At 32.2% G+C, this 24952-nt stretch overlaps 1 protein-coding gene across 1 annotated transcript in view; it reads left to right on the forward strand.

Annotated features, from left to right (window-relative positions):
* The first annotated feature begins 2034 nt into the window (after nt 1-2034).
* Nucleotides 2035-24952, forward strand: part of LOC129229320 (single-stranded DNA-binding protein, mitochondrial-like) — a 71970-nt gene continuing 49052 nt past the window's right edge. The window contains exons 1-4 of the mRNA XM_054863606.1: nt 2035-2237; nt 2338-2401; nt 11980-12099; nt 16533-16620. Of these exons, the coding sequence (XP_054719581.1) occupies nt 2178-2237; nt 2338-2401; nt 11980-12099; nt 16533-16620 (332 nt within the window). The 5' untranslated portion in view covers nt 2035-2177. The remainder of the gene's footprint in view (nt 2238-2337; nt 2402-11979; nt 12100-16532; nt 16621-24952) is intronic.

Below are 24952 nucleotides of genomic sequence, written 5' to 3' on the forward strand. Positions count from 1 at the left end.
CTTGTAATTTCATAAACTGATCACAGTAAAATATTCAAGTAATTTTCAATTTAATTTTTCTATAAAATTGTGATACCGTAAAAAATTTGTTACATCAACTTCAAGTTTTATTTATTCATTTATTTTACCTTCAAACACGAATTTCTTTTTTCGGGCATTTAATATGTTCCATGATCATGCTTAAATATTGGGGGGAAAACATCAGTAAAAAATCTACGTAATTTGTTACTCAGAAAGGAGAGAGATGTTAAAAGTAATCTAAAAGTTCAAATAAAATTTTTATCAAAATATAAAATGAATCTGAAATGAACCATGCCAAAAATATAGAGTTTAAAAAAAAAACAAAAAAAAAACCGCAATAATTATTTTTCTCATCCTCAAACACACGAAATGTGTAGAATTTCTTTTTTCGCTGCTAGCTTAGAATCTAAAATTAGTTTTTAAATGGAAAAACACATTAACACGTAAAATTGCTCGTATTATCAAGAAAATTTTAAAAGGGAGCACTGCGACTTATCTAGTTTGGGTAAACTTAATTTTCTTTTGCATACAATTTTGTTCAAGATATGTTCCCTATAAGTATGACATAGATAAAAACTGCGTGTTAAAACAGAAAAGAATCGGAATTCAGTTACTGATTCACCAAGAACGCACCTCACTCTGGCTGTCTTTCGTACAACATGCGTCTACGAAATCCACGAAAGTCCAGAAAGAAAAGAGAAAGAAATAAAGAAAACCACGCCAATGAGACTGTGGGATACGGCGGAAGTGGCAATAAATGCTTGTTTTTACTTTGCCAATGGCAATTTGATGGACCAAGGAGAGGGGCTGAATTTCAAGGTCACAGGACATTTCCCCGTTTCGGACGGAGTAGGTGACACAGCAAAAAGCAGACGAAAATTGGGAACCTGCAGTTGTTGCGCGAGGTTCTCGTGTTCTGAATTGACTCAAGCGCTGAGAAAATTGCCTATTCCTGGGAATGGGGAGATAATGCTGCGTTTTATAAAATCATTATCTTTCGCAAAAATTTTGTTGATGCGTGATGCAACAACTGAGAAAAAAGGAGAGGGGTTTTTCGGGAAGGGGGGGGGGGGGTCCGGACCCCATGGACCCACCCTTTGGCTACTTCCTTGGTGTGTAGGCATGTGTGTCTGTGTGCTGGCATAAGTGTGTGGGTAGTTGTGTGTATGAATGTGTGCAGACATATGTGTTTTGTGTCTGTGTGCAGGCATGAATGTATGGGTAGTTGTGTGTATGTGTAGGCGTCTGTATGTACGCGTGTGCATGTGTGTAGGTGTATGCGCGTGTGTGTTAGGACATGGATGCAACCTGGAGACGGCTTTCGCTATAGGAGCAGCATCGTGAGGACCCGGTCGACGGTGATGCTGCACAGAGGGTGGCGGTGAGAAAATAAAATCAAAGGACATCAAAACAGTCAAATGAGAACAATAAGCAATCGTGATTGCTCAAAAAGTTTCTTTACATTCCTTTTCTATTCTATTTCTATTCAAGAGTCACAACTGACTACAACTGTATTTATGTCGAGGTCTGCATACTAGTGCCTTGCCTCCATTATTTTATATACCGATAGATGGCAGCACCATCACCGGATCGAACAGTTAATGAGAATTTAGAACTAGTCCAAGAGCTAATAGCTACCTGGTACTAGCACCCCCAGAGGTATCGTTTCACTTGGAGGACATTGAGACCACGAGCATATTTAACGTCGCCCAGTCCCCTTTAATGACGACGGTGGGTCTTCGATTTACATTCCTTTAACAATAAAATTTCAGAATTTCATTTTCACTATCGTTGCCAAATGCCAAATTTTATTTAAAACAAATTTTAATGATTCGAAATGAATTTACAAAGAAGCAATATTATGCTAAAGCAGCAAAAAGGATGTTAAAAAATGGCTCCTGCCATGGTAAGATTTTCAAAGCTCAAAATTTGTTTATTATTTCATAAACTGAATTTTAATGAGTATTTTCTATAACCGGTTGTCGCTTCCGAACGCTGCCAAAGTAATGGCGGCTGTAGAAAAATTTCTTTTGTTTACATTTTGTTGCACGCCTTTCTGGAAGTGGGGATTTTGAAACTTAAGTTCTTATTTAAAAAAATCTACGAGCATTTGAAGCTGAGCAATTTTATTGAAGCACATCATTTGCTAAATTGCGATGACTTCTTTGCGTTTTTTTGTTCTTAAAACCTTCTCACGAAGACTGAATTTTGGCGAAGTAAGTTGAAAAAAATCTCTCGCACAATTGTATAATTAATGCATTGTGGTATTCTATAATACACGTTATTGAAATAATTGCTTCATTTCTTCTTTTTAAGGTTGGGAATTTTGGATTCCTTCGTAGCTATTGCGAATATACTCCAAGAGTATCTCTAGAAAAAAGTAAGTGTAATATTCCTTAATGTTTTTAATGTATATATTCTGGAGATTTTTATTCAGTTAGTAATTTTGTCATTACTGCATTTTAAAATATTTTCTTTCAAATCCCTAGCTAAGTTTGAAATGAAATCAAGGAAAATTACTTTAATAAGGTATAGGGGCTTTTGGAATAGTTTACAGAAAGCAGCTGTTCCTTGTAATGGGGTAAATAGGTTTAAGCATCTGAAAAACTTCATTGTGTATTGATAGGCTTACTGATGTCTCGGTTTTCAAACAAATTCCCGGTGTCCCGGTGGAATTTACTTCACGTCCCGGTAAAAGATAAATTTGATTACAGATGACCAAAAAAGTTTTAATTATTTTACTGTGAATGATTATTTAAAATATTGTAATTTCTGTACCTCAGAGCCAGAGTGTCAATAAGTCCAAAAATTGTGATTTTCTGTTTATTAACTGCATTTGAATCCAATGTTTTTACTGTATGGCATTGGTGTTCGTGTATTTTTAAATTGTGAGTGATTATTTTGCTTTGGTAATGGTAATATAGCAAGTCTTTTGTTAAAGGACTCATGAAACTGGTAATTTGTGGTAACGTGTGTAAGGGGAGGTGGGGCACGTTGGTCCTCTTTTTTACTTATCATTTTTTTATCTCATCAAAAAATTTAATGAACAATTTGATTTTCTGCAATAAGCTTCAGTAAACACTTCTCAACACCACAGATTCTTTTCAAAGTATTGAATTGATAAACTTTTTTTAGATTAATCTTTTAATGGAACCTCAAAAAGTGGAGCAACGTGCCCCAAGGGTGGAGTACGTTGTTCCGCCTGGTGGGACACAATGGACCACATAACTCAAACAACATTTGTTACAATTTTAGTGATAAATACTATCAAACTTTGTTACTACCTTATTATCTTTTGTGTGTAGAGTGAAAAAAAAAAGTTTAAGGATCAATATATTACATATTATTAAATTTATTTTAATTCATAAATCATCTTTATTTAAAAACAGCAAAAGGCATTCACCATTAGTGCGCCATTAGTTATTTTTTAAAAATCAAAAGAAAAATCAATTATTGAATATTCATGAGACAATTAATGCAGATTAAAGTTAACTAAAGATGCGTTAAATGATATCTGGGAATAATATAAAAGTGCTACTTCTTGAGCTTTGGAAATGACATTTTTATTGGACTGGGTTTTGGATGGATAAGTCATATGTTACTTTTATGCAACGTTACATCAATATTTGCTAGGGGGGGGGGGGGGGAGGGAAAGCTCTTTTTTTTTCTTCATTGCAATGCATGAAACAATTCCAAAAAGTTCCTGTTCTACTAACACCATATGTTTCAAAGAAAAAGTACAACAAAACTGACATCTTTAAGTTAGTTTATCTTTGTGTTCTAAAATCAAATATAAAAAATGAAATTAGATAATCTTTAGTAAAGGTATACTTTTTTATTCTTTTAATCAATTATTTGGTTTATTTTGTTTCTAGTAGAATCCTTGTTTGGCAAAAAAATTATGTTTGAACTTTATTTAGCGTGTATTAGGTACATATTTTACTCTTAGAAAACAATTGTCTGCAAAAATTTGGAAATATATTTGAAGATATAAATGGTAAAAAAGTGCAGAGATATGAAATTAATCTTCCAGTTAAATTAATTAGGTGTAATTTTTGTTGAATAATTATAAAATGTATCTTTGCTTTTTTGCCCTAAATTTTTATCATTATTATTTTGAAACACGAGTAACATGAATTAAAATGTTGTTGTTGCAAATCTCCGGTGTTTAGCAGCGCTAAACCAGGTCTATGAAATTCGTCACTCTCAAAAAAATTAAAAACCAACATTGGATCTTCCAAAAGATCCAATCTTGAAAGTCCCAGACAATTCAGTATATGTTCGGGGGTGGCCTGATGGTCGGCACATCTATATCTATATAATATAATATCTACCGCAATGATAGAAAAGGCAAGGGTGGTGGGGGCCTAGTTTTTCTCGTTAGGAATTAAAATAAATGTGTAATATACAAACACTTATAATATTGTTATAATTATTGTGATTTAAGAGGAAAAAGTTTTAAAATTATATGAGGAGGTTCGTCCGGTCCAACGTGCCCCACAAATAGTGAACCAACCTACCCCACATTCTTGGTCTGAAAAAATGCTGTCGTATTTTTTTTTCTTTTTGACAAAAAAATGAAACAAATGCCAATTGTTATGAACTGAAGGAACTTACTTTAAGAAAGGAGTTCCAGTTACAGTTTTCTGAAAATTACTCAGGACTGCTGAAATAACACTTTCTAGAATAAAATTTGTTCAATATAACTGCACCATGTCATTTCATTATAGGATTTGTAGGACCATAGGTGTTATTTGTTGGTCATAAAATAATAAAAGAATCTTATAATAGTATTAAAATAATTGAGACACCGGTCCAACGTACCCCATCTCCCCCTACTATCCTCCTAAGTAAAAAAAGGCATGATTAAGAAGGGTGTTCTTGCAAAGGACTCTTGTTTAAAAAAGAGCAGTATGCGCATGTATAAGTTGAAGAAAATGAGATGAAAAATGGAAAACGAAAGCGTACTAAGTTCGAAGGTGTAGAAAGAGAAAAGGCACCCCAAAGGTGCTAGGTGCACAGGTTCAAGGTCTTGCAAACAGGAAGACGCACTGGCAGGCCAGTCCGCCCTTGGTTCTAGTGTGAGTAAAAGATGATGAATATTACAGAATAATGTGTTTCCGGATTAACGGAAACCTTTTTTCACATGTTACTCATACAATTTGTCTGAATTGAAGAAAATGTTTCCTTCTAAATGACCATGTTATAGAAAAAATAGTTTTGATGATATTTCATATAAATATTAAAGTGGACAAACTCATGTTTTTTTTTTTCAACTGTGATATTTTTACACTTGCGTGAAAATAGTTGTGGCACAATTTAGTATTATGTATATGTAGCTCAATGAAAAATAATAGTTGTATGCTGTAGTTCAGTACAAAGTCATAAATGATACTTGAAAAATCCTGGGTTTTTCATCTAAAATCCGAACCCCCCCTCCGGCATTTGATCAAAAACCCAGGTGGGTTTGACTTGGGGGGGGGGGGGCTGGGATTTTTTTTGGAACCCTAACTTGATGTACTTTATTGAAAATGTAACCTATATTCTCGAATGCGTAGGCCCAAAATCTGGGAGAATAATTTTAGTTTCTTAACATTTTATATGTAATTTAGTTATTGAATCTCTCAAATGTTTGGTATTTTTCACTACAACACGTGTCTGTGTTCGCATTAGAAAATGTACAGTTAAAAAAAATGCATGTATTTCAGGGCTTGAAATTAACAACTGTCTGCTGGTGCGGGACTATGAAAACATCCGTTGACCATTAATTCATGAGGAATATAAATTTTAGTGTTGGTGAATTCCGGCTAATATGGAACCATTAGCTCAGAAAATCAATTTAAACAAATCCCTAAGTGTTATATATCATTGGAAAGCTTATAATATCTTGAACAAGACCCTATCATTGCTTTTTTCTCATGCTGGGTTTGTTTTGTAGGAGAAGAGATGGTAGATTGACTATCATAAGTTTTTTTAGCAAGTAAAATTATCATGTTTTAACATTATTTTACTTACATAAACTATTCCACTGAATTTAAGTGGAGTAAATTTAATATTGATGTAAAAACTGTAAAAGTAAAATAAATTCATTTTTGGGACTGTTTTGGATATAAATAGTTAAGTGTACAATTGCAACATCATGTATTGTATGTAACGTCCATTACAAAAAGTAAATTAATTCTCCTCATGTTTTGAAAAATATTTTTAAAAGTTCTTTTCTTCATTACTTTCTTTAAGGTAAGTGTACAGAAACTATAGTTACAAAAATTCAAATGATTAAAATAAAATTTATGCAGAAACAGACATGTAACGGACATTACAAAAGTTTGTAACAGACGTTACAACTTGAATAACATCTGTTACACATTTATATGCAATTACAAAAATGTCCTTGGCAAGTCAAAGAACTTATAAATTGTTAAGTATTATTTTATGTAGTTCTTTGACATTTATTTCAGTATATTAAGTGGCAACCTAGAATATTCTAGTCTTTGGTTAGCAACATTCAGCTACACATTTTAGCTTCATCTTTCTGTCAACTAAAACGTATAAAAAAAAGCATTCATTCACAATTTTATCTTCTTGAAAAATATAAAAGGTAAGTTGAAATTACATTATCTTATCTTATAACACAGTCTGCATATTAATTTATTAACTCTGATCACTAAACTGATTTGTTTTTGTTTAAAACTTTCTGATATATTAAGAATAGGATAAATGGTAGAATATACTTTTAGGCCTAAAATGTCTGTTCTGTCAAGCTACAGTCATTTGTGCTTCACTTTAGCTTTAGAATATTAAATAAATTTTCAATACTTCAGCATAAGCTTGAAAAATTCCTAAATTGAATAAGGTAAATATTTAATATGTAAAAGCTAGAAAACCAAAGTTTGTGTTTGCTACTTATTTAAACAGTCAAGTTACGATTCAATTGCAGCATCAAGTAAAGTCATTTAAAGGATAAAACGGTATATTTTAAATTTTAATAATTTGGTTAATAATTTGCTTAAAAATTAAATGATGAATAGTTATTCTATGCATTGATTTACAGGGTGGCGACAGATCAGGGAAATCAGGGAAAAATCAGGGAACTTTATTAATCAGGGAAAAGTCGGGGAATTTCGAAAAAATAACAAAAAATCAGAGAAAATTGATTTTATGAAGAAAAAAAATTGTTTTTTGCTTTAAAAAATTAAGTACTCTAATTCCCTACGCATTTTCCGCCAATTATCTGTTCAAAAAAAAAAAAAGTAAAACTAATGAGGTGTGATTATACACTGCCGAATATTTGTGCATCTTTTTTCCTCAATGTCAAAGTATTGAATCTTACTTATTAACCACAGGATGAACTTCCTAAGATTGCTGTGTCTGTTAGGTTGTTTATTTTACCCTAGCTTGAAATTTCCTTTTATGCTTTCAATGCTACCTAAAATAAACAACCATACCGGCAAAGAGGAAGCCTTCATTAATGCCTTAGCTCCTTTGCCTTTATTCCATTTTCTCGAAGTAATTAGCGTACTGTAATCTCGATTTCAAGAAGAAAACTTTGGTTTTTGAATTAATACTAAAAAAGCTTAAAAGTTATTACTTCTTTGCCTTTTTAATTTATTTGCTAAAATTGAACTTACAATAAAAAAATCTTTGTTTTTTGCGGTTATACTATTTGTTGTCACCGCAGATTATAAAGGTTTTCTTTTCTTCAGACATAAGAGTGATTCTTTAATTTTATAACCAAGTTGTATTCTTCTTTTATGTATTTTGAAATTAACTAATTGCTTTTCTTTTTTTTTCTTCTTGCATTTCAAAGTTGTTTGTTACAAAAGCAATCTAAGATTTTTTTTCGTTACATACTGAACTCATTTGAAATAGAGTTAACTTGTGTACTTAAGTAAATATCTTTATTTTTGTTATTGTTAAAATGCTGTATTCATTCATTAAAACCTATGTTCTTGATTAGAGAAAAGCTCCCTATGAATGGATGTCAAAAGGTTTCATCTGTTTTGCATAAATATGTCAAGTTATATAAGAAAAACTACATTACTTCTATTCTTTCACTATTACTTGTTATTCTTGCAACAATTATTATACTTTTGAAAATTTAGTTCAAAATATATTTTAATTTTTTTTTCAGTTCTACCATAAATACACATATGTTTTTAAGAGTGATTTTAATAGTTTCTTAAAATTCTTATGCTAAGTGGTTTCTGGAAGTAAAGTATCTTTCCATATAGAAAAATTTAATATACTGTTTTGTATTTTTTTTTCCAAAAAAATTTATTTGATATATATATATATAAATATATATTTGCCATTTTGTTAAAAAAATAGCATCTTTTTAAAATATATCTTTAGTTCATCAACTTTACACAACTTAAAATGTTTAAAATACTGCATTTTAGACAAACATACAATGGATTTCAAGTAGAGCAAAGAAAGAAAACCATTACCATTGGTAACGTAAATCAGGGAAGTTTGGTGAACTTAATCAGGGAAAAGTCAGGGAACTTTTTTTCACAGTTCCTGTCGCCACCCTGATTTAGCAGCAAAATTTACTGGTTACTTGATTTAATTATTCTATCTGGTTAAATTTTTTTCTGGTGTTGTTCTGTTTCATTTCCTCAAGTACCATTCTAGAAAGCTGTTCTGAAATTATAACAGCCATTTTTCCTCCCTTTTTTTTTCTAGATGGCTTCTGTACAACAACGAATGAAAAAGTACAGGGAAAGTATGATGGAAGAAAGAAAAGCAGAAATTGAACAAAAAGATACTGAAAGGAAAAAAAATTTAAGAAAGAATTTAAAACTCACTGCAGTGCAAAAGACAAAGATACAAGAAGAAACAAGGATAAAAGTTCAGAAGCATTGTTTAAATAAGAAAGCAAACAATATTGCCGATGCTCATCAGCTAACTAGTTCAGTTGCTCACTCTCAATCACCCAAAAAAGCATACAAGAGCCACCAAACTCTAGGAAAAGCTGAAAAAAGTGAAAAAAGCCTTGCCTGTAAGTCGAAGGAAGAAGACCCAAGTTTTACGATTTATAGCAAAGGAGTGTGGTATGATAAAAAATTCATGGGTGAAAAAGCCTACAATCAAGATTTCAGAGGAAACAATCAATTCTGTAATGGCATTCTACATTCGCGATGACAGACTTAAGCCAGGAAAAAATTATAGTATGTGTTGCAAAAACTCTGCAAGCACAAAAGTACATAGTCAGAAAAGAATTTTGATGTATACTTTGAAGGAAGTATATACCCTGTTCTGCAAAGATAATCCAAATATTTCTATTTCTTGGGGAAAGTTTTGCGAACATCGTCCCAGTTTTGTTGTATCTGCTTCTAATAAGTGCCAAAAAGTATGTTGTTGCCCATACTGTGACAATTTTCACTTGCTATTACAAGTAGTTTATCAATAGAATAGTAATATTCCACTCAGTATTTTAAACCTGGTTTAAAAATCTATCTGCAATTCCAAGCAAAGAAACTGCATGAAAGAAAGATGTGCTGCATGCAGAGCTGGCATTCATGAAATTATTAAAAAATATACCAACACTGATATTGATGAAAATGCAGATGATGTCAGTTTCACTGTAAATCAGTGGAATGGTGGAGAGCTTTCTGAAAAGGATCTACAACTTAAAGGAAATACAGAATGAGTTGAAAGTACAACTTGGCGCACTTAGAAATCATCGCTACAATATTGCTCGGCAGGCAGAAGAGTTGCGAAAGGCAAAAAATAATCTGCGGCATGATCAGGTGATCATTCTAGTTGACTTTGCCGAAAACTTCTCAATACAACATCACAGAGAAGTAATGGTATCCCATGGGATAAACAATAAGCAAGTAACAATTTTCACTTCAATAGTATATTTTCTTAATAGTGATGATGAACTAGACCAGAAAAGTTATGCCATTATCAGCAACATCATGGCAGAACAGAAGTATTTGCATTTATGCATTAATTTTATGTGATGTTAAAAAAATGTCAAAGACCTGAGTTTTGTAAGCTACTGGAGTTATGGGGCAGTACAGCATTTTAAAAATAGATTCAACATTGCAAATCTTTCATTTCATCTATCAGATTTTGAAATATCGGCAGAGTGGAACTATCAGGAGTCTTATCATGGAAAGGGACCTCATGATGGTGTTGGTGCTGCCATGAAACAAGTGGAATGCTATCTTACGAAAGCAGGTGACAGTTCGTTCTGCAAAGGATTTTTATGATATTGCATCTAATGCTTCACAATCAACCTTCTGTGCATATGTGCCAGTTATTAAGATTGATGATTTTCATAAAAATGTTCTTGAAAGCAGATGGAATGAAACAAAGAAAGCTGTGAGAATCCAAGCTGCAAGGTGCATAAAACCCATTGATAAAAACATAGTTACAATGTTCGAAAATTCTGGTGACACTGATGGGAGACTAGTGAAACTTAGTATGATCCATGAATCCAATGACAGTGACACAGATATGGAGACTCAAAACCAACAGTCAAATACCAAAAATATCAATGTCGGACACTATAATAATAGTTGATTTTAATGGTGAGAGGTATCCTGGCCAAGTCCAAGATATAGTTGAAGGTACAGTTCGAGAATACTCCTGCAGTTTACTGCACAGGTCTGGGAAGAACTGGAAATGACCAGAAAAACCAGATGTTGAATGGTACAAGCCAAATGAAGTTATTGGTAAAATCAGTGCTCCAGTGCCAATTTCAACTCGAGGGCTATTTTCATTTATTGTAAATAGTCTTTTTAATTCATGTGATGTAAAAATTCCTTTTTGTTATATATATATATGTGTCATTAAAATATCATAATTGTGCGTAAAAGTGTTTGGTTAAGTTATTTTTTTAAATATTTAATTATATGATAGGTTTAATTATTTATCATTATTGTATGAAAGGATTGACTATGAATTTTGTGATTCTATTATAGTATATTACAAGTCAAGGTATTACCTTTCAAGTGTTAATTTATCATATATAGCATACAATACATACTACATGTCTGTGTCATACAGTGTAGCATCCGTTACAACATGTAACGTCCATTACAAGGCTTTTTAAATTTTTATCACAGAAGAAAATTATTGAATTTTTATAACAAGGTTCTGATAAGTTAGGGACATATCTTGTGATGTTATTTTAAAAAAATGAACAAATTTACATTATAGATTCAGATTTTTTAATCTTAAGATGCTATAGTACAAATGATGTTCCATTTTATGTAACATACGTTACATTAAGAGATAATTATTTTTTGCAGTTTAAATGTACCCAAAATAAATTTTGAAACATGCCACGTTTATCTTCAGTCTTGGTTTTATCAAAATTAAAAAAAAAAAAACTCCTTATTTGAAGCATTTATAAGTATGTCATCATCTTTTTATAATTGTTTTTGCGTGTGAATGTAATGTCAGTTACAATGGAATTCACCTGGTTCATGGTACCAGTTAAGTTTCATTCTTGTTTTCCTTTCAAAAATTTTATGCATCAGTTTTTTTTTTAAGCTATTGAAAGTTTGTGCCTTTATTTGCAATGTTTGGTTTTCTTTGCAAGAAGAGACAGGTTAAGTATTTTTATCCAGCATTATAACCATTGTTTTTGCCTTTTATTTTCATCAATTTCAAACTGCTAATTGACCCTTTTTTCTTTTCTTCATTCTTTATTTTTTATTATTTGAACTAGGATGCAAGACCTGGCCACTGTTTCAATGGATCAGTGAAATTTTGTAGTTAATGATCCATTGTACCTGTGTCTTATTTTCTAAATTTCTACCCTTGTCTATTTATTCCCAGAGACCACCTTTAAGAGAATACATTAAAATTTTAAATGACAATGTTACCTGTGCCTACGAGAAAAAAGTTTAATGATTGTTTTTACTTCCTTTATTATGACTAAAAAATTGTTTTCCTGTCATATTTTATTCATTTTGCTAATTAATATTGTGAATCTTCCAGGTGTAAATCATGTAACCCTATTAGGTAGAGTTGGAATTAACCCTCAATTGCGTGGAACGGAAAGCAAGCCTGTTGTTGTATTCACTTTGGCGACAAATACAAATTATAGATATGAAAGTGGTTAGTATTTTTTATTCATGTAAACTTTTGTTGTGACCTAGTTTTACTGCTTTTTTTTCAGTACTGTATGTGCAGTTTCGAAACAAAAAAATCTCATTAATCTTCAATGCCTTTTTGACTTCCAATATTTTTGAAGAATCGCGTGCGATTGAAATTTATTTACCCTCGCCCTTTTCGCGTTTTATCATGAAGATTTTTTATCCTTTTTTCTATTAAACCATGCCTAAATTTCTCCAGCAAACAACAGCAAAAAACATGACCACTGCTGGGCAAATACATTAATTTTCCAAAGCAGAGGGTGGGAGGATTCACCACGTCCTGACCCCCCTAAATGCATTAAAGTTTACAGCGAACACTTACAGACTGACAAAAAAAAATTCCAGCCTTCAAATGCCTTGTTAAAGGTTTTAAGTCTATGTTAAAAGCTGCACGGTATTGACTGATACTATGCCTACAACTGAAATTAAATATGCAGAAACTTATCCTTCAAAAACTAAATACAGTAGACCCTCATTTGATGTGTGGGTTACCTTCCAGGGAAATGCCACGTACATTGAAACCACATAAATTGAGACCCAATACTAGTGTTAAAATAGGGCTTTGGTTTTGTAGATAACAAAATACTTCATTCTAGTGATGACTAATTGTGTAATAGGTTTAATGTTTACTTATATCGACTTTTGGGCACAACATGCATAAAGAAAACATGAAATTTCATGTTCTGTTTATAAAGAGGAGCTGGCTATGATAGTCTTTTGGCAGTCATTAAGAATTTTTCTCTAATTCTTTGCAGAGCATTAACGCATCCATAATCACCTGTGTCATTTCCATGATAGAATTTTCCCTCACTAACAAATCAGAACAATCATTTCTATTGTCTAGGAATGGCTCAAAATTTTCAATGAACTTTTTTGGTTGTGTATCACCAACGTTGGTATCCTCGTTGGTTTTGGCCTCCTTTGTCACTCCTAAAAGCTCTTCTTCCAGTGTGTTCTGAACTGTGTGAGTTTAATAACTTTACTTCTAGAAAGCATTCATGAACCAATCGCATAAAATGTCTCCAGTGGCCCAAGCCACTGCGCGCCAAAATGCAGTTGATTACGCATAATCTGCTATCTTCAAGAGTTTCGATTTTGAAGGATGGGAAAATTTTATCTGTTTGCGAAACTCATCCATGTAAAATAAAATAACTCAAATCTTAAACCACGTATAATCAAAACCACGTAAAATAAATCTGCATAAAACGAGGGGCTACTGTAATAAATAAGCTTCTGAAATATATGAAGAAGTAGAAGAATTTCTACTTTTTATACCAATAGGCACCAATGTTTTTTTTTGTAAACTTACAACTTTCTGAACTTGGTTTGCTGACTAAACAACAAATTCTCCTATTCAAAACTAAACTTCAAACTACTAACTTATTTACTTTGTTAAATTAGTTCGCTAGTTTGCATATACGTTGGACATTAACAATGTGCTGTTCAGAAGAAAAGTTTAAAATGTTGCTGTGGATAAATTTAATTAGATTTGCATTTGATTCTGTGTCTTCTAACAAGCAAATTATTTCAATGCATGTCAAATCCTTTTCCCATTCAAAAATTAAATTAGGGCTGTGTAGCCTGAAACATTCCCCCAATGTACAACTGACTGAAGAGCTTGAAGAAGGTGGTAAATCAATCAAGACAGCGAAATTCTAAAGACTTAATCCTAGCATGGATAGAGTGTGTGAAGGAAAATTGTACACACTCATTTTTTTTAAGGATATCTAAGCTATAAGACTTTAGTGAGACCTTAATTTTCTGCATCAAAATCATATATTTCAACTATTTTCATGTAGTCAGAAGCATCCCTGTATAAGTAATATACCCCAATAAGCCCCCCTACAAGTAATATACTGAGCCATTTCACAGTATTTGAATGTTGCAGACTCTACATTTCATAGTTTAAACATCAATAATCATTGCATCAAGATATAGAAATTAATTCTTATTTGCCAGTGTAGGAATCCTATCAGCATACAAAATGAAAACAAGATTAAGTGCTAACTGTACAGTATTGGCAAAGTTATGTAGTTATGGGAAAGCTATTAAGTAGTTATGGCAAAAAAGTGTCATGTTGCAGACTGTACACATAAATATACATTAAAGAAGTCATCGAAATTGGTTTCCTTTCCCTCCAAATCTAATTATTCTATGCTATTATAGTTTTTTTTGTATACACTAATATACTACAGGTAATGAGAATGCAAAATTTTTAATGGAAAAATTAAAGTTTTAGAACAAAGAGCTTCATTTACACAGTGAATTGCTTAATGTTGCAGACTCTACAATTTGTATCAATTCACTTTATGACCAAAATATTTAGATAAAATATGTTTTACTGGAAGAAAAAGTTATTAAATGTTTTCAATTAGTGAAGAAATATGTTCAGCCGTTTCTTTAGTGTGAGAAACAAATCTTATACAACCAATGGGTATTGGATCATCGGAAAGTTTTGTTACACATTTCACCGTTAGTCTGGTTTAATATTCTGTTTTTATTTTTTCTTAAACACATTTTTTATGGGGATAGAATTGTTTAAACATCCATTGATTATGGCCCGACCCACCATTGGTCGCGAAAAAGAACAGCAATCCGTTTACCTGTTAAAAAATACAGCTTAAATTAATCAGGATATATCCACCAGTTTTAATTTAGGTAATAAATGCAAAAGTAGTGCATTTTTTGACTTTGTAAAATTCTCTGTCATTGGCTGTATCTGTCTTACATATGAGAACATTCAGTTTCATCAACAATGCTTAGTTTTTTAAAATCTTCTTGATGAAAAATAAAACAAGATGGCTGTACCATAATTTTACTGAATGCAAATTATGTAAGATAAAAGCAAATTATTATGGCAACTAATTCAAATGCAAAAAGAAAGGGAAAATTAAACCTGAAAATAACTGAAGTGGAAATGTCAATTCAAGCACATTTTTGTAGATATCAGTACAGTTTTTAAATTGCTGAAGGTATTTACCTGATATTCATTTTTTTTTTGCATAACTATGTTAAATGGTGTATAAATTTAGAAACTGAAAATATTTATACCTGTGTGTTTATTTAGAGGAATGAAAACAATACATTTAAATGTTTTTTTGTGCTGGATTCTACAAATACACGTTTCTGGGTTTATAACAGAAACAAAACTTCAAATTTTTAACTAAAAAAAGTAGGTAAATGTCTAGAATTTTAAGAAAAAATTTTATCAAAAAATTTTTTAGTTTGAAGTATGAAAATTTTAATGAAGTTTTGCAACGTTGAGTCTGCACGTGAGTTTTAACAATTTTCTGATTAAACTCTCTTGCATATTCAAAATAACCATCATGTTGTCATGATTTAAACATTCGACTTTAGGCATTTATTTATAAAAGGTTGCATCTATGACTTTTGTTGCAGATATTGTCTGGACAAAGTACTGTGAAATGGTCCTACCAACTGCCGAGTTATGGCATCCAGAGATTGCAGCTTCATCCTTGTTGTGGACTCATCAGTCTGGAATTGGCAATAATTGAACTGGAGATAGATGCCCTCTCATTGAAGCCATGAAGCACAAAACTGTAGTATCTGGATGTCATAACTAGGTAGTTAGCATGCCTTAGCCCTGACTTAAGGGTAGTTACTTACAATAGCAATCTGTGTAGTTGCTTGAGCAATTATCTGAACTTTTTCTTACATGAGAACTAAGGCTAATCTAGACAGGTTGAGATGATTGACTATCATCTGTAATTTTCATGTTATCCTTTTTAATCCACTATTAGAAAATCGCTCGTCAAGGTATGACTGGTAAAAATTGCATCCACATTTGAACGAAGCAATTGCCTGTTTAGTGAAATTTTGATCGTTGAAACTTTTACCCTTCCAGTGGATTAACCCTAAACTCCAGTAGACAGCGTTAATTCTTTATCACTTTTTCGTTTCTTCATTGTCCTAAAATTGCAGTCTTACCAGTAAAACAGTTAAGTGACCAGATCAAGTTCAGCCTTGTCAAAATAAAGCATTTCCCTGCATGTCAAACATTACCAAAAAATATTATCAAATTATCGTGCCGTTGCACAAGTTTCATTGTTGATGTCAGGAGCGTTATTCAATTATTCGCTATTATGTATATGAGAATAAGAGTATTTCATGAATTTAACTCACTGTTAATCATGTTTTCAGAGTTAAATTGTGCACAAAGTTTCAAAAGTGTGAAAACTTTTACTTGCAGCAACAAACATTCTATTTAATTTTGAGTCTGATGTTTTTTAAAAAATAACTTAAGTTTTTTTTAAATAAATTTTTGATGATATGCTCTGACACTAAATTTGTTTCTATTATTTATTTATATGTATTAAAATTCTTATCACAGTACTAATTTTTTACTAATCAGTTACTTTTTGAAATACATTATAGGGGAAATTCAACAGAAAACTGATTGGCATCGTATAAGTGTTTTCAAGCCCAATTTAAGAACTACAGTGTTAGAACATTTGAAAAAAGGGTAAAAATTTGTCTGATTCTAAAAATTTTAATTGTTTCATTGTGTTATTCTGTCGCTTTCTTTTCATGTATGTTTTAAAGTTAATGTTATTTATTTTTGCTACTGTATGAATGAGATAGTAAATAATAACTTTATTTAGCAGGGTCATTCCAGTTTTTTTTTTCCTTTCAAGAATCCCGTTTTTATGAATTTTGTTAAATTTAGATTCTAAAAAGTTGCTGAGATAATAATTAAAAAAAAAAAAGCTAACTTAATAAAAAATTTTTTAAAAACTATTTTTTTTTAATTACATGATATTTTGAAAATTTAAAAACTTTTGTATTATTTTCTGTGTATTAAATATAAATCTCAATTGCATGACACTGATAGTGATGTTATGCAATAAAATCAAAATTGAAAAATACATTATTAATTTAAAGATCTGATGAAATTTACACTTAAGTTTGGGCTAAATAAAGGCACTCATTACTGAATTGAAAATACACTAGAAGAATATGAATCAATTATACAAATATAACCAAAAATTTAAAGGTACTGAGAAAAAAAGATAAAGTTAGTCTACAAAATTTGGTCATTCACAACTTGTCGTAACTCAATTTTCAGTTCAATATGCACTTAGCAAGAATATGGCGTAACTTTTGGAGACCTGTACTGCTTAAAAAATCTATACATTTTCTAAATTCATCTTAAAAATAGCATAGTTGAAAGCACTTGGAATAAACTGGATTAATGTCATTCTTTGAATTTTTTCAATTTGCTTTCTTATTCATTTACAAGATTTTGTCTCTTAAGACCTTTTTGATTGAATGTTGAAGAAGGACAAAAAGTTTAAACAGAATTAAATAATTCATTTCCATACATATCATGCTTTTCTTGTAAAGGTTTCTTCTCTGTTCAAAATACTACTTAGGGAGTCAGATTTGATGTCTGATATTGGTGAGCCAGGCTTTGTCATTTGGCTTTATCCTATTGTGTATCACATGATTTTTTTAAAAAAAGGAAATGACACATTTAAAAAAAAGCACCATCTTTACTAAGAACTTAGTATTTGTGCCCCCCCCCCTAAAAATAGTTCATGTAAGCAAAAGAGCTTGTAGCATAATAATGTAGTGAGCTGCCACAAAAATCATACAAAGGCTTAGCTCAATTTTAGAATTAGTAACAAGGTGTTATCTGAAAAACTAATCTGTATTGTGGAATGAGTTTTTTAACAACTTGCTACACTACATATTCAATTTAGACTCTCAAAGCCCATCAGGGCAAGTTGACACTTCTACTGCGCCCACAAAGCGCCAGGCTCCACCTAGATAAGAGAAGGCCGTGGCATATGGGTATGACATCCATAATTCTTTGTGCAGTCTGTAACAAAATTAACAAAGGAAACATCCGCTCAAAATAGGTGTATTTGTTTTTGTTAATCTTCAATATTCATTGTTCCAAACATGTCCTAAAGTCTTACCAAAATTGTATCCTTTTTAAATCTCCACTCCAACCCCAGGTTACAATGATTGCTTTTAGCTAAAATTTTACACATTTAAGATTTGTGAACATGAAAAGTAATGTCCTTTATTTCAATATTGTGCACTTACCAGCATTTTTGCACTTACCAAGGTATTGTCATTCACTCTATACTGAAATGTAAATTTTGATCATATTACATTGTATGAAAAACAAATTATTTACAACTGTACAAGCTTAAAATGTTCTTTGATAAGAAACATAGAATTTGAGATTAAGTCATTTTTATTCGGAAATCATTTTAAGTCAGACATGGACCTGCTTTAGAGGCTCTTTATTACTGTACAAACTTTGAAAGTTTGAGTCTCATTAAGGACTCAATTATTGTGCACTCAGTAAATTTATTAAAAAAAGAAAAGTTTGGCTAAAGCCCAGTTTCTTTTATTATACATAAAAAAAAAAATACGGAAAGAATTTAAAAATGTAATTCCCAGATAGCGAAGCACAAAATACTTTATTTGCTTGCTTATTCCTCTGCAAATTGTTTCAAAATTTTTTTGATTTGCAGCAGTGTTCTCAATAGATATCATGACTAAACTTGAGATTGGATCATATTTGAGCAAAGATAGCTCTTAATTAAAGTTTGGAGAAACTCCTTTTGCTTGACAAAACAGACACACCATCCAAACATCATCGAATGTTTTGGTTTCTTGCTGAGCATAACTTGCTACTTAAAGATGCGTTGACTGGACAATGCCAAACTTTTTATGCACCATTCCCCATAGAAGTTGTTTGACTCTAACTATACATATAGCTTATCAATGCACTCAAACGTTCACTGCACTTTCTGCTATGGTGTCAAGTCAGCATCTTTGCTCTTCTGGCACTTTTCTTAAAACGCTTTCGTCCTTTGCTTTCAATATCTACATCCATTCCGCACAAGTTGAAATCACAAACTCTAATACTGAAGTTGAGTTTCTTACAAAAGGCTATCAAACTTCTCAGCTTTGATATAGGTTTTCACAAAGTGATACCTTCACTCTTGAGGCATTTCTGGGCATTATTTACTTCAACTAAAATGTTTTACCATAACTGCAAGAAACAGAAGATTTAAATTACATATGTTTGTAAATAGCTTCTCTGCTGCTCCTCTTATATCAATATTTTCCTATTTATCACATAACTTTCCAACAGCTTCAACTTGTCAAGTGAAGAAATATTGGTTTCATGGCATCGTAGTAAGAACTATTTAGCCTTTTTACCGTTACTCCTACAGTTTCTACCAATATGTTCCACCTTTGCATCAAAGATGAAAACACTTTATACATGTTTTCCAACATTCCAAAAACGTAACGCAGGTTTGAACACTTGCGAAAGATTGTACTTCACACATACACACTTACCAAGTTGACATAGGACAAATATAGTTTTTGTGTTGCGTTCTTTGATTCTATTCTCCACTCCTGAACGAATGCATGACATCTTGGCAGCATTGTCATTTCCTTGACAAGGTGTTGAGTCAAGTCCATCTCCAGGGCCGGATTTAGGGGAGGGCAGGTGGGGCTACTGCCCCGGGGGCCTCCACAACAAAGGGGCCCCCACAATAAAATTTTTACAAAATATCCTAACTTTCACGGGTCAGCAAATTTTACGTTTTTTCTCCCCTATAAATTATAGGAATAATAATATTAAAAAAATGATTAGCACTAACTTCAGGATGTATTTACTATTAAAGTGCTGATCGAAAATATTGGAGATATACATATATATCAAAATATTCGGATATAAATCAAAGCCTCGGATATTTTCGAAAATATTTTTCACAAACCGTATATTTATACCTAAATGCTTGATATTGCTGAGGTCACAACTTTCATCACAAAGTAGTCCCACGAAGTTACAGTTCTGCACATCTTCTTGTAAGTCATTTAACAAAACTTTGCCAATTGCTTCCTGTAGTTCATTTACAGAATGATTGTTTCTGTATTGCACAGATGAAGCACTGTTTCTAACACTTGGACACCCTTGGGATTCTGCAAAATCCTGCAATGCTCCAAATATAGAAATTGGCAAATCATTAACTGCTAAAAACAATGCACTTTTCATGCAAGTCATAAAAAAATCATTGTTCCTTAATGATTCTTAGCCACTGCCACATCCATGTCTTTTCTTGACTTGGACGCTTGAATGGCAAATACATGGTCACGACTTTGGCTATGTCTCTGTAAAGTTGATGATTTATACGTTGTAACCCCTCCTGAAACAAAATATTTATTTTTTAACTTTTTGATATATGTTATAAATTATGCTCATTTTTAATCATTTAATTTTTTTTCAGGTAAATAACAACCTTATTGTCAAATAATTATTCATTTATTTTGTAATTTTATTTTATTATTTAATTTTCTAAAAAATATTTTATAACTAAATAACATTCACCCAATAATTGTCATGGTGCAAGTGAACTCAAGTAAAATTTCTTAACACAGAATGACATCTTCAGAAGATCGACCCCCCCCCCCTCCCCATTCCCATAAATACTCTCCAAACATGCATAAAAAAACATTTAAAAAAACATTTTAAGTGCTTTTTTTTAATATAATTTTTAAGTTTTGGAATGTTGCCAACCAAATTTTTCGGATCACAAACATCCCTTATAATCGAATATTTAGTACTATTTTTTGGATCTAATTATTCAAATGGGGTTCGTTTCCCATTGATTAGAATGATTGGATTTCTTCTGCAAAGATTTTTTTTTCTGACGATCAAGTAAAAAATTGCATACCTGTTGAAAATGGAGTCGTTTCCAGCAGCTTTGCATAATGAACAATACATATGAATCTTCCCATCTTGATCCATGTCTTTTTCCAGCCAATCGTACAATTTTAACCACTTTTCTTAAAAAGTTTCTTTTCCTACGTGTCGTTTTCGAGTTGATGTCGGCTTCTTCAGTCCTCGATCTTTTCGCTGGCGGATTGCAATTCGTTGAAGTCGGCGGATTGCAATTCATTGAAGCTGGCGAATCGGAATTCATTGAAGCCGGCAGATCGGAATTCATTGAAGCTGGCGGATCTTAATTCGTCGATGCACTTGAATTACTTGATGGACGCTTCATTAAAAATTTATCCATGCTTAGAATCAAACTCTCAAAGTCAAAATGGCGAAAAAAACAGACGTAAGAGGATGCTCATCGAACCACTTTGTAACCTCTGACCTCGCAGAAATGGCCACTTCTTCGGACATGCATGCAGAAAGAATGGCAGGGACGAATTCTAAGTGTTGCAAGCATTCTTATGAATCAGGCAAATAAGAGCGGAAAACGCATTGTATAACCTGCATGTTATTTTATGTACTCTTACATGCTTTTATGATTTCCACTCTATCTGAAAAAAAAAAATTATTTTCCCCCTTTAAAAAAAAAAGAGAAAACGGAAATTTTTTGAAGAAATCACCCTGGGTGATTTCTTCAGAGAGATAAATTGCCAAATAATGTAAGTCTTGGCAAATATTTTTCTCCTCTCTTAGAAAGAATGAATGAGCGTTTCCAGTAGGGTTGCTCTTAAAGTTTGATGAGACGGGGAAATCCGTATTGTGTTGGTGGGGGGAAGAGGAAATCGTTCGCTCATTGGCAATGCTACGCTAGGAGGAAAATTTTTTTTCTCCTTCTCCAGTCCCCCCTCTGGGATTCGTTATCAAGTTTAAAAATTTACGGGAGAAAATCCTGCACGGACCTTCGGATTGCGCGGGATTTTCCGATTGTTGGGGAGAATTTCTAATCTAATAATATCTCCCCAATATTTCCTTTAATACTTGCAGAGTGAGTTCCGAAATAAGACTAACAAACTATTTCAAACTTGAAGGACATTTATTAAACAATGATGTAGATAGCTAAAACATTCTGTAAATGATAAAAATATACTGAAAACCTAATCATTATATATATCTCTCTATGTGCTATTAATGCACGAGATAACTAATACAGCAATGATGAAATCTAAACCACATGACTATCGACTAAATGCTTCGACAAAAAAACCCCTTAGGAAATAAGCTAACACAAGCTCATCATATTCAAGAAAGGGCGAGCGGCACAAATAAGCAAGTTTGAATGCCGGCTTAGCAACCGCCTATGACGACGAGAGATGATCAAAGAGGAAGAACATAAGCCGCAAGCAGTTTAAATATCCCCCGGGTCATTAGCATATCCGAGTCATGTGAATGGACACTCGTCACTGCTATTGTTAAGTACACGTGCTATCAGATTCCTTCTAGAAGCTTCCATGTGGCGTCATCTACTACGAAGTTCCGCCAATGGTGGACGAAAGTGAAACCAAACATTCGGTCGATTCGACCAATGTGAATGAGTGCTGATAAGCGTCTTTTACTCCAGTCATGCAGAATGATTGGTAATACATTGCAAGTAACGAAAAACATATTCTTTTACTATTGTTGTTGTGAGGTGATGAGATAGGATTATTTACTGTTGTTATTAACAGGCATTTATGCCTAACCGATTTCATGCATGTTTCGCGCAATTCTGCACTCTATTTCAAAACCTGATCTAATTATCTGTTTATATTTTGCTGTATTGTGCATAAGGAGCTAATCTTTTTACGCCTTTCAATCTGGCAATCGAACCAGTATTTTTCTCCAACATATTTTGTGTACCATCACAGCCTGATACAACTATTTTGGAAATGTTAAACCCTTTTTAATTTCTGCAATTAAAAGCATTGATGCCTGTGTTACCATTCTGACTAGCAATACTTTCCAAAAATTTATTGTATTTTCCCATTTTTTATGTATCTAATATTGCTACCAAGATCTTTTTTATTGGCCAAATTGCATGTTCTATCACAAATTTATGATTACACTTTGACTTCTTTTATGTCTCCTAAAAGTCTATCCTCAATCAATTTAAAAATGCATGAATGAAATTCACTCACTAAATCACTATGTTCATACCTAATTTCAATCCTTGGAGTTCTGTAAATTGTTGGGGTGACAAATTTGCTAGTTCATTGGCAGCAACAAACAATTTTCAAACATGAAACTGAAAATGAACTATTTTTTTTTTCTTTTCAGTAGCTGCTTGCATATCTTTCGAGCAAGATTCTTCCTCGATTGTAAATGCTCTTGACACATATAATGGCATCTAGCAAAGTCCTTTCAGAAGAAGAATAAACTTCTAAAACAAAAATAATTCGGGGTTTGTACAGTCCTTAGAAAACCCAACTTACCGAGCAACAGCCCAGCTTACAAATATGATTGACATGTGAAAATAACAAAACTATTCAAGTTTTTAACTCTTACAACTGTAAAAATTTTAACCTAAACTTTTGTCCACTGGGCACTTTGCACCTCATCCTGGTATGCAATTAATAATTTTGCGAAAAGTTAGTTTGAACCAATGCTCTTGTAAAATCCTAAGTCAAATTACTGAGTTTGTATATTTCTTTAATGCCCTTTACATATAAAGCAAACTTTTGTAAAAGATGAGAACATTAAGCATATTTTTCTATTTTTTAATAAGCTATACGCTCCTAGACTCTAAAAAGTAACTTATTTTCAAAGCCATACTACTCAGATTTTTATGTCTTCTGACTTATTTCAAAATGGAATCGGCCTTATGTTTATTTAAACAATCTTTATTTTGAGCTAACATACAGCTTTACAAACAACTCTCAGCCAATTGAAACAAATCTATCGACACTAGGTCACTTAGGTTGTCCATATATTGAACAAGTAAAAATTTCTAATTGTTCTACTAAAGTTCTGGATAAATTCCAATCCATTCCAAGTGTTTGGAATCCCATATATAAATAAATTTGAGCTCAACATTATTTTGTGCGATTTAACTTTGCTTTTACCTTTAAAAGAGCTTACAGAGTCACTTCCAGTAAACACAGGAAGACCAATTAACACTTGATATACCTCACTTCCTAATGAATCAAATATAGAGTTAATATCAAATATTTCAAGATCAATATATTCAATTTTTTAGATGTGTGACTGAAATTACGCAAAATGGACACACAAATTCCATGTTTATTGATAATTAACGATTTCTCCTCTTCCATGAACAAATGAATGATTTTTGTTTTATAATAAGAAAACTGAGATGTCAATAAGAAGATTTGGAACAAAAAATAACTAGAAAAAACAAACTTTATGTTTTTAACATTTAAACTTGTAGTGACTGATGTTACATTTTTTAGCATGACTGATGTTACAATCTATTTACTTCATAGTTGATGAAATAATTTGTACTGCATTTGCAGTTTTCTTCTCCTAGACAACACCATACCCCAGGTCTGACGCGTCCTTCATTTCCACTACTTTTTATTCTGATCTCATTTTTTTTCTTTTTTGCTCACTTTCAGACTTTTTAGCTTTTCGTTTTGCTTCTTTTTTTGCCTGAAGAGCTTCTCTCTCTTTCTCTTCTTTATATGCCGAATGGGCCTTAGTAACCGAGTTGAGTAATTTTAATGTAAGAGGGATATTTAAAATCCCTCCACTTCTGCATATGGTATCTTTTACATTCCTCAAACCAATAATGTCTTTCTCTCCAAGTCTTGCTCGTTCAGGAGGCACAATTGCATTATTGGCCAAAAAGCCCCTCTCGACATCAGCATTGCCATGCAATAATGAGAGAAGCTTTTACAAGGCACGACATATTTTCATACTTTTTTGAACCAGTAAGCCTAGATGTCAGTTTTAGCACCTTTGACCAATATGAATCTATTCGTTCATATTTTACTGTCCTATTTTCGTCATCAGTGTTGCATAAAAAAGATTTAGTTATTTCTTCAACATCTTCATCAACACGGTATATGGGCCATTCCCTGACAATGCTGTCGATTTGTCAGCTGCA

Source organism: Uloborus diversus, chromosome 9 (genome assembly GCF_026930045.1).
Source record: "Uloborus diversus isolate 005 chromosome 9, Udiv.v.3.1, whole genome shotgun sequence".
Lineage (NCBI taxonomy): Eukaryota > Metazoa > Arthropoda > Arachnida > Araneae > Uloboridae > Uloborus > Uloborus diversus.